The sequence below is a fragment of the Nesoenas mayeri genome (assembly GCF_963082525.1).
Source record: "Nesoenas mayeri genome assembly, chromosome: 14".
Taxonomy (NCBI): domain Eukaryota; kingdom Metazoa; phylum Chordata; class Aves; order Columbiformes; family Columbidae; genus Nesoenas; species Nesoenas mayeri.
Window position 1 is genome coordinate 7,914,584 of NC_137556.1, and position 16,022 is coordinate 7,930,605.

The window sequence follows — 16,022 nt, forward strand, 5'->3', positions numbered from 1 at the left end:
ATCCATTAAAGGTGGATACACCATTATAAAGTTAAGGTGAACGTAATTGCAATATTAGTTGCTCTTCACAACCAGTGTCTGAGAAATCATAGGCTCTGTTTTGTTTGGAACAAAAAGGCAATGAAACCACAAACACTGTGCAAGTCTCACAGCCCCATCTGTTACTGTAATTTTTGCCTGTTGCAGTTCCTATGATTGTCTGCGCGACGATCCCTTCGAACATGACTGGCCTTCCCTTCCCCAGCTGCCAGGAATTCACTACTCCATGAATGAGCAGTGCCGATTTGATTTTGGTTTGGGCTACATGATGTGCACAGCTGTGAGTACTTAAGTTTGGCTTCTGCTGTTTCTCATCCAAGAGCGTTGGATGCAAGTGTCTCTGAAATGTCCTTAGTAGGGACAGTGTAGTCAAGCCCACAAGGAAAGATGTTGTGCCCACTTAGCTGTAAGCAAGGAATAACTGAATGTTGACAAATATGTCATTAAAAGTATCTCTGTCTTTTTATTTTAAAGTAGAGTTGCAGAAATAATTATTCTGTAGTTTCATAAATAGCTGTAGGCTTCAAGCAAACAAGCTTGCTGCATTATCAAGCCTCCTGTTGCTGGCAGCTAATTATTTTGCTACAAAACTCCCACCCAGATGTGAAGGAGATGGATTTGGTGGCACATCTTGTATGCTAACAGAGGGCAGTATGCTTTTATGATCCAGTTTTATGGAAAGCGTGATGTATTTTGATGCCTAGCATGAGAAAATAAGTGTAACAGTGAGTAGACCAACTTGCAGGGGCTCTTGATGACGTGGTTGGCTCTCTTGTACCAGGAAAACAAGAGGCAAAGGCTAAATTTAAAGTACAGCAAGATTAGTGCAATTCTCAGTGGGCTGGCCTCAGAAAGCAGAGCCCTCTGCAGCAGGGCTGTGCCTCCCACCTCCTGCTCCTCAAGGAGGACAATATATTACATGGAAAGATGTTTTCAGCTGGCGTGGCAGCTGCTAACACATAACATTTCTGCTTTCACTCCCATCTGCAGGAATATGTGTGCTGACCAGTGTCTCTAGGTAATGGATGAGAACCTTTAAAGCATCAGCTGTAGTATTGTGTATTGACACAATTCCCACTGATGCTGCCTTGGAAGAATGTCCCTGCCAAAGAGGGTCTTTTCTTACAGCTGTTCTCCAGAGCCTGGGAGACAAAGGATTTCTATTCTTCTTTGTTCAGAATAGCCAAAAGCATGTCCAGACATGATGTTTCCGTATATTGTGTGGTGGGTGGTTCTCATCCTCTCCTATAGAAGCTCTTGCATTGTAGGTAAAATGATGATTTAGTCATTGGATCCAGTGTCCTGAGCTCAAGTTTCCATCCTCCTAAGAAGGTGATTGCAACAGCTGAGCCACAGTCTGAGCAGCTTGTTTCCCTCTGCCATGAGTACTCAAGGATTTTGTTCATTTGTTTGCCAAATGAAGCAGCACCATTTGGAGAATCTGTAAGAAAAGGCTGTGTGTGCCTTACTGTCCAGGGAACTGTTTTCCCCTTGCCTGTTCTGCCTTTGATCACTAGTGTAGAACTATTTTTGCCTGACTTTATTCCATCAAATGCAGGTGAGATTTCATTTCAGAGTCACTGATGATTTTGCATGAAAGCGCAGATATGCTCAGTCTGTAGACACTGCAGGAATCAGTGATAACAGCTGGCATTTTACAGCTAGGAAAGGAAAAATCCCACCACGTTGCAGCTTCTGTTGCAATTTCCAGTGGGAGTTCTCTCAAAGCATTGTCCGCTCTGATCTTTTTTGTGTTTCAGTTCCGTACGTTTGATCCCTGCAAGCAGCTGTGGTGTAGCCACCCCGAGAACCCCTACTTCTGCAAAACAAAGAAAGGGCCTCCGCTGGACGGGACCATGTGTGCACCAGGAAAGGTGAGAGCGGGTGCTGCGTGGACCCGCACGCTCACGTGTGTTCATGTGCACTTGTGTGCAGCTGGAGCTGTTCCCCTTAAAAACAAGGCAAACAAGAGAAGAACCTTTCTCAAGGGTCTGAGGTCTGCCAAGATGTGGGTTAGACTCAAGTGCAAGTCATGTTGAGCAGCTTGAGGGGAGGAGGCAGAAGCCAGGGCTGGTGTGTCCTGCATGGCAGATCTGCACAACCTGCAGATTGCCCTGTGCTTCTTGGGTCTTTGCAATAGTGCTAAAGATGGGGAAATTTCCACTGGCCTATGACTTTTGTGAGGTCAGGAGTTGTGTTTGTCTCAGTGATGTTGTAGTGCAGGGAGTGCAGAGAGCACTGAGGTCCTGGAGATGACAGCCAAGCCTGTGGCTGCCCTGAGGGAGTGGATGGATGTGGGTGTTGAGTGCCAGCTGGAAAGAGCCAACATGACGGCAGAGAGGGGCTGTGAAGAGAGAAGGGCCGATTTGTGGAGGTGGATTTGCTGGCTTGATGGGAGCCAAGGGCCGCACGAGGAGCTGTGGAGGGAAGGACTCAGACAGCTCTGAGCCCTCAGCCACCATGCTGGACCTGTTCCAGGTCACAGTTGCCCTTCTGTGGAGGTCACGCTGTGCCCATAGTGGATCTGAACTGCAGGTCCTTTGAAGTCTGCTGAAAAAGTCTGGCTTCCCTGGGCTTTGGATGCAGTGACTGGGGGGGAGAGGAAGATGTCGCTACTTAGAACAATTTTTTTTTTAAAACTCAATGAATGACATGATTTTTGTGATAAATGAACCGTATTAGCAGCTGCTGCTATGGTTGGAGATGTCTTTTTTATCAAAACATAATGTAATGCTAAATTAATTCCTTAGCAAGTCATGCTCTCTATAAACCACTCCCTTCTGGTTTTCTCTTAGTTAGATTTTTCCTCTTAAAACAGCTTTGTTTCTTGTTGAAAAATATATATTTTTTCAAAATTACAATCCAAAATCTTAGACAATTCCTTTGGATTTGCTTTTCTATATCTTGATCTTTGTGTTAAAAATATTAATGAAAACCCCAGAAAAATGCAGTTATATTCCATTTTGTTGCATCACCCTCTTCCCCAAGGCATTCATTCATATTAGTTATTTGAACAGAAATGAGAAGAAAAAAAGACCTTGTAACCATACAGTTAAGGATCGGTCAGTGCTTCCATTATAAACAGTTTGTCAGGATATTATGCAACTCAACTGTAAGAATTTTCTCTGGCCTGGAACCTGGGATCCAAGGCTTCAGCAGCCTGCAGACAGCCAGGCTTTTAGTGCAGTGTAGATGCGAGGCAGTGCGTGCGCATTCTGAAGTTCCAATAGATGATAGGACTATGACTGTTGTATTCCCAGAGGAGCTGTCCCAGTTTTTTGATAAATAAATTTATTGCAGCCTTCCAGGAGAACCTGAGAAAATGGTATAAAATGAAAACCATTTTATTAGATAAGGCTCAGCAATCTAACTTTTTTTTTAAATAGAGTGACCTATGAAGGTTATACAACTAACTTTGTATATCTGAGCTCAGCATTTGACCAGTGTACATAGTAGTTGTTGCTGGTTTTAATACAGGCACATCAGATCAGTCCTTTTCCATCTGTTCATTTCCTTTTCGTCCCTGCCTTTGATTTGGCCTTCCCCTGTTCACTCTCTTCTTTGATTGGGACAACACCAGAGACTCCTACCTGCAAGGATGTAAACTGCACATATCGCCCAAAGCTGGGACTTAATTGCATTATGGCAGCTCTCTTGAAGATAAATATCCCATGATACCTCATCAGCACACGAGGAAGAGGAAAATAACTTCAAACTTGATCCAGTGTTTTCTTTGGAATAATGCCAGAAAAGGAAAGAACAGAAACATAAGCAAATAAAGATGTTGATTCAAAAACACCCATTTGTTTCCCACTTCAGAGACCCGCAGTTTTCATGATTTCATACCACTAATTCCCAGGGCCTATTTTAAGCTCAGACCAATCACAACACTGCTGATGTGTCAAAGAAACATCCTGGCTTTGCAGCAGCTGAGGAGACCGAATGCCAGAAATGAAAGTGATGTTCCGGAAGCTAACGCGGCGTATGGTGTGTAGATGTTCTCACCTCAGCCTGGTGTTCGGATAACTGATAACTGCTCTCTTCGCTTTCCCAACTTAGCAGATGCTATAGAGGAGAACCCAGACCAGCTGCCTCCTTCCTGGCTGACAGTCCAGGGGCGAGATCGCCCACGGGAGACATGAGATCTGTAGAAGATTTTGGGCAAACCCGCTGCTAGGGGCTGTGTCTCTGCATGCCCGGGCTGTGCCTTGGACCGAGGCGCCGCCCCTTAGAAAGGGAAGGAAGAGACTTCCTAATGCTGGCTAGATGTGTGTATGTATGCATACATATAGATGTATATTTAAGTAAATATATGTAAATGTATGTAAGCTCTTCTGTGCATGTGGCTACTTGAAATGAGTTGCCAAGAAAGTGGTGTTCTGCCATTCAAAAAACTTTTTAATAAGTCTCCTTGTGGAAATGGAGACGGTGAACAACCATTATGTTAATTGGCAGCAAACTGATAATTTGCTGGGTTTAGGAATAGAAAAATAAACATTCTCTTGGAGGTCCCCAGCCAGAGAAGAAAACTACTATTTTTACAGAATCCTTTTCCTTTAGGAAATAGAATATTTCATATTGCTCCTAGCCTGATTTTTTTTTTAAACTAGATGAAGTTTTCAGTAACAAGAGGGAAGATCCCGTCAGTTTTATGAAGCTTCAGTGATGCAGCAACTTGCAATTATTTCTGTGTCTGAATGGCCACATTAACTTCTATGAAATAACTCCAGTGTGTAGAGTTAAACACATGGAGGGTCAGAGTCTGAATGTGAAGTCAAAGGCACTCCATAAATTGCTATAGTAAACCCTGCAGCCGAGGTATAACTGTGCAAAGCTTAACTCTGCCTGCAATTCTGTGGGTTAAAAAAAACATATGCTTCCAGCAAATAATTTCTTTGCTTGTACACAATTCTGTCAGCTCCACTGTTAACCTCAGGCTTCTGAAGCCAGGCAACCTTCAGAAATATATCATCAATTTTTGTTGTTCTGGTTTTTTAAACTATTACTCTTCTGGGGAGACATTTATATCAGCTGAAGTAGCTAACTGCTCTCCGCAGGATGGAAACAAAGCCCAAAGTCATTCATGCAAGGAGATCGCGTGCTCCAGTCCATCTGCTCGCTGCAATGACTAACACAAAGGCTTGCACCACCTGAGCCTCCTTTTTCCTTTTCTTGGAGAGAGGTAAGAGGCTGGTACCTGCCCCTGCCAGCCGAGCTGCTGTTGCTCTTGGATTTGGCTCCTGTGCCGAGGAGCCAGCACAAACCCAGCAGGTATCCTCTTCACTTGCACCGTGCTGAAGAGACAATCTGAGCCAAACTTGGAACGATTTTTTTTAGTCTGTCAGGAAGGGAAGGGAATGATTAAATATTGAAATAAATAGATATTATTGTGAAGAAAAATGGACCAAGAAAAAAGGCTTCTGAAAACACTAATGTGTACTCAAGGCAGTCCAGATAATTTCGCAGTGAGAAGGCTGACCTCAGCTCTCTCCGAGACGGGGACAGATGGGGGAGTGCGTGCCGGGTTAATCACCACACAAACAGTGAGAATACTTGATTCTCCACTGAAGAAACTTTTACTGGCTTAGGGTAGAATTTAGCATTAGAGCTTTCAGCTTATCCCTTGCAACTAATTATTCCCAAACAGATGAAGCCAAGCGGACCAGCCTGCATGTGACAGGAAATACAGATGAATAAGTAACCCTCTCCGGATCCGATCTCAGGAGAGCGGGGACAGCTGAACACCACCAGCCGTGATGCAGGACAAGGAGTTACCTGGTAGATATTGGGGTGCCAAGCGAGGAGATAGGAGAGTTGCCATTTGCTGCCTGACATAAAATAGGTAGAGATACCCAGGGAAGATCTGCAAGTCTTTTCTAGAAAAATTGTGGATGCGTTAAGCCCACAGGAACACACTGGCTCTTTTTTTTGGCATCTGCGTCAGTTGTTTCAAAGAACTGCTGAAAACAGCAGTGGAATGTTTTACTGCAAGAGATTTAAGCTTCCTTTTCTGGAAATTGCACTTGTTTGGGACTGTCCTATTTGCCAGAAAAATAGGCGAGACTGCAAGAACTCATCTTGTCTTCCATTTAGAAAACAATTTGCCTTTAGCCTTTCTTTTTCTTGTTAAAAAAAAATATTGCTTTAATATGCTTCATTCTTTAAATTAAACCCTCTGTTTATGAAGGGAATAGTGGTTGAAACTGGCTCTTTTCCACCTCATTATGTAGCTAATGTAATAGAAATAGGAAGGGTTGGCTCTAGCTTCCTTTATTACCCTGGAGATTGCTCCAGCTCTGGTTTTACCTTCTCACGCGTTTTCTTGCCTGGGTCTGCACTGGGTAAGATGGTTGTGAATAATTTTGTTTAACTAGCCTTCTTTCTTTTAACCCACAAACAAAAAGGCAGAGCTGGGGATGACTCATTTTGCACAAATGCTTGTCTCCTAATAGCTCTGCCTCAGCTTCCCGACACTCGGCGTATGACCAGCTTCTCCAGAAAAAATCAGTGCTGCTCTTTCCTTTACATAGCAAAGTCAATAACACTTTTCCATGTTTGCCTTCCAGTTCAGGGACCACTCACAGTTTCAAATAGGTGGTTTATTAGTGGTTGTTGCAAACCCACATTCCCTTGTTTCCCTGGCTAAAACAGAGGAAAGATGCTGGAAAACACAACATCATTTGTCTCTGCCTCTCCTCTTTGCTGGATCATCGCGTAATGAAAATATGCTACATGGCTCTTGGAACAGATCTGGTGGTTACTGTGGAACTTATACCTGAGGGATGCAGAACCCTGATAAAAGGATGTGTGAGCAAGCACAGATCAGGAGCTGTCACATCTCATCTGCTTCCAAGCCCGGCTGAAATCTGTATTGACAAGCTGATGCATTGCCAGCTTCCCCTGCATCTCCGAATGGTCCCATTGCTACATGGGGCCCGACGACTCCAACTGTTTGTACAGACAAACCTCTCTAAAGCCATAAGTAAACAGTCCCTGAAGGATACAGCGCTGAGCTTCAAAACTGGAGAAAGCAAAGGACATATTAGCATTTTGCATTTCTTTCATGCTTTGCTGAATTATCTCTTGTTCTGTCAAACAGCTAAGAAAAATCTGCTCATTACAGCTCCAGAGCAGGATTGGGATAATTGACTTTGTGGTAACTCATCTATTTCATACGTTTTGACTTTGAATATTTGAAGTCATGAGAAAGAATGAATAGTTGAAACCTAATTTCTACTCTCTTTTATACTCTATGTCCAACCAAATCAGCACCAAACTAAATTACATGAATAAAGAACTAGTCATTGAGCAGCGTAGCGAATCAGTAAGCTGTGTCTTATCACCATGTTACTAATGATTCTCTCTTTAAATTCAGCATTATTAATGATTAGCCATCACTTTTAAATTTGTCTTCCAGATCACTAATTGCTCTGTGCTTAAGAACGCTCTCCTGTTATGTATCTCCTGATTTTGTTTTTGCTGGCAGCATGCATTTAGCCATATGCTCGGCTTGTGCCGCCTGCCAAATTCCTGCGTTCCAGGGCTTGTTAAGCTGTGTAAAATGTTGTTGTTGACTTGAATGTTAAGGAAAGTAAGTGACTGATTGCACTTGTTGTTATAGCCATCTGTGTGCCTGGGCCAGGGCTCTTATCCCGACAGTAACCGTGAACACAGACAAACTGCGACACTAATGCAAAGTCATTTGTTGGGCTAGAAATATTTTCCAGGACCCAGACTTCATCAGTAGTCTTTTATGAAAGCAGAAATGGTACCAGGAAGGGACAGAATCTGTGATCCTTGAGAAGGATTCATCCTGACTCCAGCTAAGAAAAAATTCCTTGGTTAGGGACTGCAGAAATTGGTGGAAATGCATTGATGGGTTTCTTTAATGAGACGAGGCAGTAGAGTGTCAGTACTGAACCTATGCAGGCTCTTTAAAAATGTGTAAATACCTCATCGTTTTGGGGAATGTAGAAATTTGCGCAGCATTCCGCCTCCTGGGAATGACTGTGTTACAAATCAGGTAAAAGAAAACAGCAGTCCTAATTGGGTATGATTTATTGTGCAGAAGTAGGACTGTCCAGGGCTGCTCTCTGGTATGTTGGTCAGTGTTACTATGAGGTGTCCAGGGACACTGCAAGAGTTCTTTATTTGATATGTCTCAAATGTGAGCTGGCCGGGAAGGCCGGTGCTGCAGCCGGAGCTCTCGCCGGGGCTGTCCCAGGTGGCTGAGTGCAATCACGAAGGGAGAGTTTTACCTTTAGCTTCTAAGATGTGGGACTCTGCCATTTCCCTTAAATAAACCTCTATTGCAATCACCGCTGCAGCCATGTGATGGAGGCGTGTAATGCTGAGAGTACTTTAATAAACTTGGTGGGCTGGAATTCTGCAAGCGTGTGTGTGCAAGTTCATAAAATCTGAGTTTGGGATCATTTCCGTGATCTGTCAGTGAGTCTCGCTACTTTCTCCTCCTGCAAAAAATACAGAATTTGTGCCTAAAATGAAATCTGTTGTACCACACCTTCTCAGGATATAGTTTAATCATCTAATCATTTTGACCTCTGATTTTCTCTTTTAGCATTGCTTTAAAGGTCACTGCATCTGGCTAACACCAGACATCCTGAAGCAGGATGGACACTGGGGGGCATGGAGTAAGTTTGGCTCTTGTTCTCGCACCTGTGGCACCGGGGTGAAGTACAGGACGCGCCAGTGTGACAATCCGCAGTGAGTATACGTACACCATCCGGTCTTCTGGTGTGGAGCGAATGAATGGTGAGAATCCTGGCTAAATTCCTAGTGCACTAATGCAGGAAAGGATGTTGTGTGGCAAGTGTTAAACCTGACCTATAGTCTATATTGTCAGAAACTCTACTTTTGGCCCTTAGCAAGTCATGAATCATATTTATTTCTCAGTTTAGCCATCCATTAAGGTGGTTCTGCAGTTACAAGGATCTTGAAAGTGCTATTACACTATTGCATAAAGCACAAATAAAAGTTTAGGACCCTATTTATATATTTTTTTAATATGTGAGTAAGAAATTATGGCAATGATTTCCTGGCTTTTTAAAAATTCATATACCTTTTAAAAAATTTTGTTTAATCCATCTTTTTGGGATATTTCAACAAGAAGGTCTTTAAATATTTTCAAGCTGGTTTCATTCTAAGTTGGAACAAAGCTTCAGGATCAGAACCTTCCCCAAAATTAATTTTAGTAATATTGAATTGTTTTGTTTTGATAACTTATATGTGGCTTATCGAGATAATGTAGAATGACTTAATTTCAGCAGCACTGGAAATATACTATGTTTAATATAGAGTGGTATGCACAAATGATACTAAATGTGTAATTATTGCTATCTTATTGCAGTATCATAAGATGTCAATATCCTAACAGCAAGAACTGAAACAGTTGTTTTACCAGACAGAATATTTTTGATATTGACTTTCATAGTTTGTGCTGATAAAGTGATTGAACATGACTAGTGTTAAAAATGATCTTATCATTGATTAAGAAAAAACCTCAAGTCTTATGAAGCAGCATCTTCCAGTGGAAATTGTTCTGTTAAGAAAAAATTTACCAGTTCAAATTTCAGCCTTTATGGCTCTGGCAACGTGAAAGTGACCTTTCTAATTGTGGGCACGCTTTTAGTTGTAAAATATATTTTGGTGTAGGAAGAGCCTGATGTGCTATTTAAGATGTTTTCAGTGTTTCTGGAAGAGGTGCAAACCCAGCTATGGCTGCTGAGCTCCTGTTGCCAGCTGTGACAGTGACCTGGTGCCCGTCTGCCCAGGGGTGCAGCACTGAGCCGGACTCTGTGGCACTGAGCTGGGCTCTGTTTCTGGGTTTGCTGCTGGTTTAAGGGTGAATGTGAATGATTCATTTCATCTGCTTATGCTTGCCTTTCCTGGACTGCACCAAGACAATGGCTTTTCTTGCCTTTATCAAGTGGTTTGAGCCTTTTCTCGCAGATATTACTTTTAACAGCTCAATAGTGACAGTGAGTTTTTAAAGGATATACATATTTTCCATATCAGAAATACATCACAGGCTTCCCAGGGAGGTTGTTGAGTCTCCTTCTCTGGAGACATTCAAGACCCACCTGGACATGTTCCTGTGCGACCTCACCCAGGCATTCCTGCTCCAGCAGGGGGATTGGACTAGATGATCTTTTGAGATCCCTTCCAATCCCAAACATACTGTGATACTGTGATACTGATGTGACTTGCAATTAAATTGCTCCTCAAAGGATCTGGTAGATGCTTGATCCAAGCATTAATGGCAGAAGTAACCATGGCTTTCTCTCCTTGCAGTCCCGCCAATGGCGGCCGCACATGCGTGGGGCCGAGCTACGAGTTCCAGCTGTGCAACACTCAGGACTGTCCTAAGGACTTCGAAGATTTCAGAGAGGAGCAGTGCCGGCAGTGGGATCCTTACTTCGAGTACCAGAACACGAAACACCACTGGCTCCCCTATGAACACGTTGATGGTGAGAGGAGCTTTTCCTATGAAAAGTAAAATCAGGTGCAAACACGAGTTAAAATTATATAAGGAGGGGTAAAACTGTTTCTGGGGAAACCATGCCTCACAAATCTGTTACAAGTTGTTTGGAGGGATGAGCGGGTATCAGTGTATGAATGATCCAATTCATATAATGTACCTGGATTTTCAAAAATCTTTGGACCCTTTTCCCCAAAAAGTGAGTTATCATGAGATAAAAGGGAATGGTCTTGCACAAGGGTGTGTGTCCCACCAGTGAGCTGGGAAAGGGAGAGAACGAGGTGACAAAACCTACTCAGGATACAAAATTTCTCAGGCTAATTAAAATAAGAAGGCCCACAGTGAGAACTGCAGAAGGACCTTGTGACACTGAGTGACTGAAGGTGGCAAATGAAGTTTAGCATCGATAAATGCCAACAATGGATACGGGGATAAAAAATAAGTGTGTACATGTGTGTCTGTACACATGGTGGGCTCTGAAGAGAAAGGGGTGGGAACTGGGAATACCTTTAGGAAACATCAGTTCAGTGACCATTTAGAGAGGGATGGAGAGCACCCATCCACCTCTGTACATCGACGTGGTATATCTGCATTTTAAATACTCCACCAGTGTAGCTCAGGTTGTGCCCGTCTCACTGCTGCCCCCATTGCTAAAAAACACACAATTGAACTCAGGCCCAAATAAAGCAAACATAAGCAGTGACTTCTGAATAAGGAGAATTTACACAAACTAAGACTTTTCACCCAGAAAAAGTGATGATTTAGTTAAACAGATAGTTACAGAATTGTGAAGGGCATAAAGAGACTGTACATGGATTATTTGCAGTTTATCATAACACAAAACTGAGAACATAAAATAAAATTATGAGATGGTAGATTTAAAACAAATAAGAGGGAGTACTTTTCCACAGAGCATACAATTAAACAGGAATTCATTGCCACGGGAAGCTGCAGATGCCAGAAAGGTTTAAAAGTGATTTAGAGAAATTCTTGAAAGTTCTATAATCCATTAAGACCTATTAAACACCAAGCTCCAGCCATGACTTAGGAAATCCTCAGGCTGCAGTTTACAAGGAACCTGGAGAGTATTCCAAGAAAAATATCAGGTTTGTTCTTAGATCTTCCTGCAAACACCGCTGGCAGGTGTCGGGTTGGATGGGTGCTGGGTCAGTTTGATGTTCTGGCATCTCAGCGGAGATCACCTCTTAGAATAAAATGTTAATTTTCCTGTTAACGCCTCTGCTTAACTGTCAGTGAAAGTGCAGCTGGATGATCTGGGCCACGGAGGCAGTTGCCATGCTATTGCCACATTGTGTTGAAAACATGCCGAGAAGGGGTTTTACCAAACAAAAAGGCAGGTGGCAGTGATTCTAGACTTGTTTGATGAGGAGTGTGGGCTGCTCACTATTGTTAAACCTGATCACTTCATTTGAATGACAGGTGCTCCAGGGCAAGGCTGGCATGATAAGGGGCATCCAAGCTGTCCTCAGCCAGGCACCCATCTCTGGGAGGGAAAAGGTCACTTGGGGTGAATCATTTTGTGTTCCAGTGAGAGGATGTTCTGCCAGAAGTTACTAACAAATTCCTTGTAACTAATTTGCCTGAGTTTCTTCCCAAATATTTCTCAGGGTTCCCTTATTCTTTTCATGCCATCTTGTGCAATCTGGGATTTTCAGAGGCATAGACGCAGTCTCACGGCTTAATTTCATGAAATAGTTTTGCTGGCACAGGGAGAGGGGATGAACGCTGTGGCCTGCAGACCTTTGCTTCTGCTTTAGCCCTTGGAGCAGTCTGCTGCAAAGATCACTGCAACTAATCAGATGTTTTCCTATGAAATTCAATAGCTTCTGGGCCAAAAACCAGCTCACTGATGTCTGAACACTAATCACTGGGCACCGCTGGTTTCCCATATTACTGTGGTATAACTGCTGCCACCTTTAGAGTTACATTTACCGGTACAGGGTTGTTAGAGGGAACAGCTTTTGTGCAAAAACAAGGCCAGGGGATGGTGTGTGCTTGAACTCCAACGCATTTAAAACTCCCTTTTGTAGAGATAAGGCATATCAGTGACAGACTTTGTACAGATATTGCGGTCATGGCTCAAAAGCGACACAATTCCAGACACTTCACACGCAGCTCAGCTGGACATGTCTGACACATTGTGTGTGATGGGGACAGAGAGGAGCATCTCATCCTGTGGCCAGAGAAAAGCTGCCGAACCGGGGTACACCATGGTGTGTGCTTGAGAACCCCGTGCCATGGCCTCTATCCTGCTCCAAGCCCCCAGCCCCACGGGGCTCCTGTACCCTTGTGCATGTGTCTGCCAGGGCAGGGTGGAGTGACATCGGCTATTTAACTCCCAGCCTCGATTAGACAAGAAGGGAGTGCATGGGGAGCAGGGAACGGACAGACACAAGGTCATGTCCATGCTCCTGCACATCTACTATGCCCAACTCCAGTGAACAGAAATAAAATAATTCTATACAATTAACAGGGTCCAATTTAATGGCATTTACTGTTGGCACATTTACTGTTCCCATGGAGAAGTGGGAAGAGAACCCTATCTAAAATAAAGCCCTTGTACAGAGTTGTTGGCACGCAGTCAGACCTTCTGATACTTTAATTTAATTGCACATGGTGGATGTATGGTATATGTGGGGTGGGTGTGAGTACCTACGTAGAGTGTGCCTTTGTACATGCCTATGTCTCGTGCATAGTTTAATGTTTCTGATATGTGTAAATACATTAGGTCTGTGACTGTTATGATCTCAATAGTCTCATATTAAGAATCTACACCAAAAAAAAATGAAGTAGCTGTTTTGATAGTCCAGACTCTACATTTTTAGCATTACATTTCTGCATTGTTCGGGAGCAGTAACAAAGGTCTCTGATGTACCAATACCCAGCGGCCATGAGGACATCAACAGCGATAACAAGGACTTTATTAAAAGAGAGCAGAGGCCATGGAACTATACAGGCGAAGAATGCAAAGGGCCTCTGAAGATTTATTTTTATTAAACTGCTATAATGGAAAGGTCATTATTGTTTTAAATGGTGGAGAAGGTGTCCCAACTTTTAATCATGTTAAAATAGCAGCATATTTATTTATTTAAATCTAACAGAAAGGCCCTCTGTTCTTCAAGGAAAGCATAGTGAATCCTATTAAGGGGCAGGGGGTAGCAAGAGGTATGGGTAAAATGAAATACAATGGTATCATACAACTTTATTCAGCCACTGACTAGTCAATTCAGCTTTATTTTTGTTCTTAGCTCTTTGGAACAGATTAGCAGAAGGAGGTGTGCCTGACTGGCTGTTTGTGCCCGTGTTAGCAGTAAAAAAAATGTTTTGGTTTGGGTTTCTTTCTGAACCTGTTTGACATCTCATCTTGTTTAATGCTTTAAACTATCATAAATACAAGTACAAGAATGAGGGAGAATTAACTTCATGTTTAGGAGTCATGGCATGGCCCAGCTGTCTCTGAAGACATTTTGCTTGCCAGATTCACTCAGTGTCAAACAGCTGCTTTTCATGGCAAAATCACTTTTGCTTTTTTTCAGATGTAAGTACAATGTGGGAGAAACTGATGCAGAAACCTGCATCTCTCACAGGTGATCATGTACCAAGAGGGGAAGCCTCTGCCAGATTCCATCATTGACAAAGGATTAACTAGAGCCCCCCATCAAAGTAAATGATCTGTTATTTTTAAGACTGACTCGTAATGATGACACATGGGTGCTTTATGATTCAGCAGTTTCCAAATGATCGCGTAGTCTTTGAAAGGGGACAAGCATCGATGATTTATGGGGTACCATATTGTGTTCTGTGATGTATGCAAGCAAGAAGAGAGAGCTAACACTATTGAAAAGTGCTGTTCATGAAGTCAGCAACTGAACTGTTAGAGCTGAATATGCACAATTTGGGTCAATTTATTTTCCAGCTAAGGAAAGATGCCACCTGTATTGCGAATCAAAGGAAACGGGGGATGTGGTGTATATGAAAAGAATGGTACACGACGGGACCCGCTGCTCCTACAAAGACGCTTACAGCATCTGCGTGCGGGGAGACTGCCTGGTAAGGTTCTGCTGGCTTCTTTCAGAACTTACTACTGTGAAAACAATTAAGTGGTAGCTTGAGTGTTTCTCTCCTAGCATGACTATTTAACTAAGTATAATAACGCTTTGGGCAATAAGGAGATTTCATTAGGATTATTGTCACAATATTATGTGTGATATTCACAGTTGCCATCACATTGCATGTGACTCAATTCCAACAGTGCCTACCTACACAAGTAATATTTAATGCAGTATTTGAAGATGAACTATTACAATTAGCTTTCAACGAGAGTTTTTCCTGCTGAGGTTTAGTGGGGGTGGAATGTACAATGAAACAGGAACACGCAGCAGCTTTCAAGGAAAGTGGTGTTAAGATACGGCTGATGTGCATTCTCTCTGTATTTGATCATGCTATTAAAAAAAAAATCAATGACAGTTCCTCTAAGTTGGGATCTGTCACAGGTCATCTTTCAGCAGAATTAGAGGCTCTGACTTAGCAAAGCACTGGGGAGGTGCTTATCCTCACACAGACACTTTGATTCTCCTGGAATTTAAGCATCTGCTTTATGATGAACTGAGGCTTAAGAGCTTTTCCTTAACTGTATAGCTTTCCTCCAGTAAGAGGACCAGTGTGAAGCATAATATAAAAATGTATTCACTTGATTGGCAGCTATTTTAGGAAGGGAACCATTAAAATCTGTTTAGATGTTGATCTTCCAGGAGAATTCTATGATTTGTACTTTTTTTGCTGAAGCAGAAGTCTGGGTTTTGATATCTGAAGACTCATTTGAATTGAAGCATGGATACATAAGAATGACCGATTTTCTCTCTTGCACGCAGAAAGTTGGGTGTGACAGGGTCATAGGTTCCACAAAGCAGGAAGATAAATGTGGTGTTTGTGGAGGAGATAATTCCCACTGCAAGGTGGTGAAAGGAACATTTTCAAGAGTACCAAAGAAACAAGGTCAGTGCATCCCACGTGCTTTGTCCTGGCGAATTCAGGGTATTTTTGTATGATCCCTTCTGTTTCATGGAAAGTACCAGAGCAACCACAAATCATTTTACAGCATCACTAATTCCAATAACCTCTCTGGACTCTACTTTGAGATGTGTCTAGAAAGTAGACACAGTAGACACAGTAGAAAGTAAGACTTTGTCCAGTGATCAGTTAAGTCTGCATCACCAGCACCTGTTCATGCACACAGGAAGGCTTCAGTGCTCCATGTTGGAGAGCTATGGACCTATTTGTGCTGCTGCTGTCACTCAGCTACTCCGTCCAAGTCACTGGAGTGCTTCAGGAATGTCGTCATCACTCGCTGTCAGACAGGAGCTTGCATGGTGCTTATGGCACTCAAAACCCCTTCTAGTCTGAAGCAAAGTCAATTTGTTGATGTTACTTAAGGCATTTTTCTTCTGACCCAAAGCCCTTTGCT

General features: G+C 42.8%; 1 protein-coding gene across 1 annotated transcript in view; it reads left to right on the forward strand.

Annotated features, from left to right (window-relative positions):
* The window catches only part of ADAMTS2 (ADAM metallopeptidase with thrombospondin type 1 motif 2), a gene marked incomplete at both ends in the record, with an annotated part of 176,836 nt that overhangs the window by 147,592 nt on the left and 13,222 nt on the right, over positions 1-16,022 (forward strand). Inside the window, 6 exon segments of the mRNA XM_080353550.1 lie at positions 187-319; positions 1,800-1,913; positions 8,618-8,763; positions 10,351-10,526; positions 14,475-14,608; positions 15,430-15,553. Of these exon segments, the coding sequence (XP_080209676.1) occupies positions 187-319; positions 1,800-1,913; positions 8,618-8,763; positions 10,351-10,526; positions 14,475-14,608; positions 15,430-15,553 (827 nt within the window).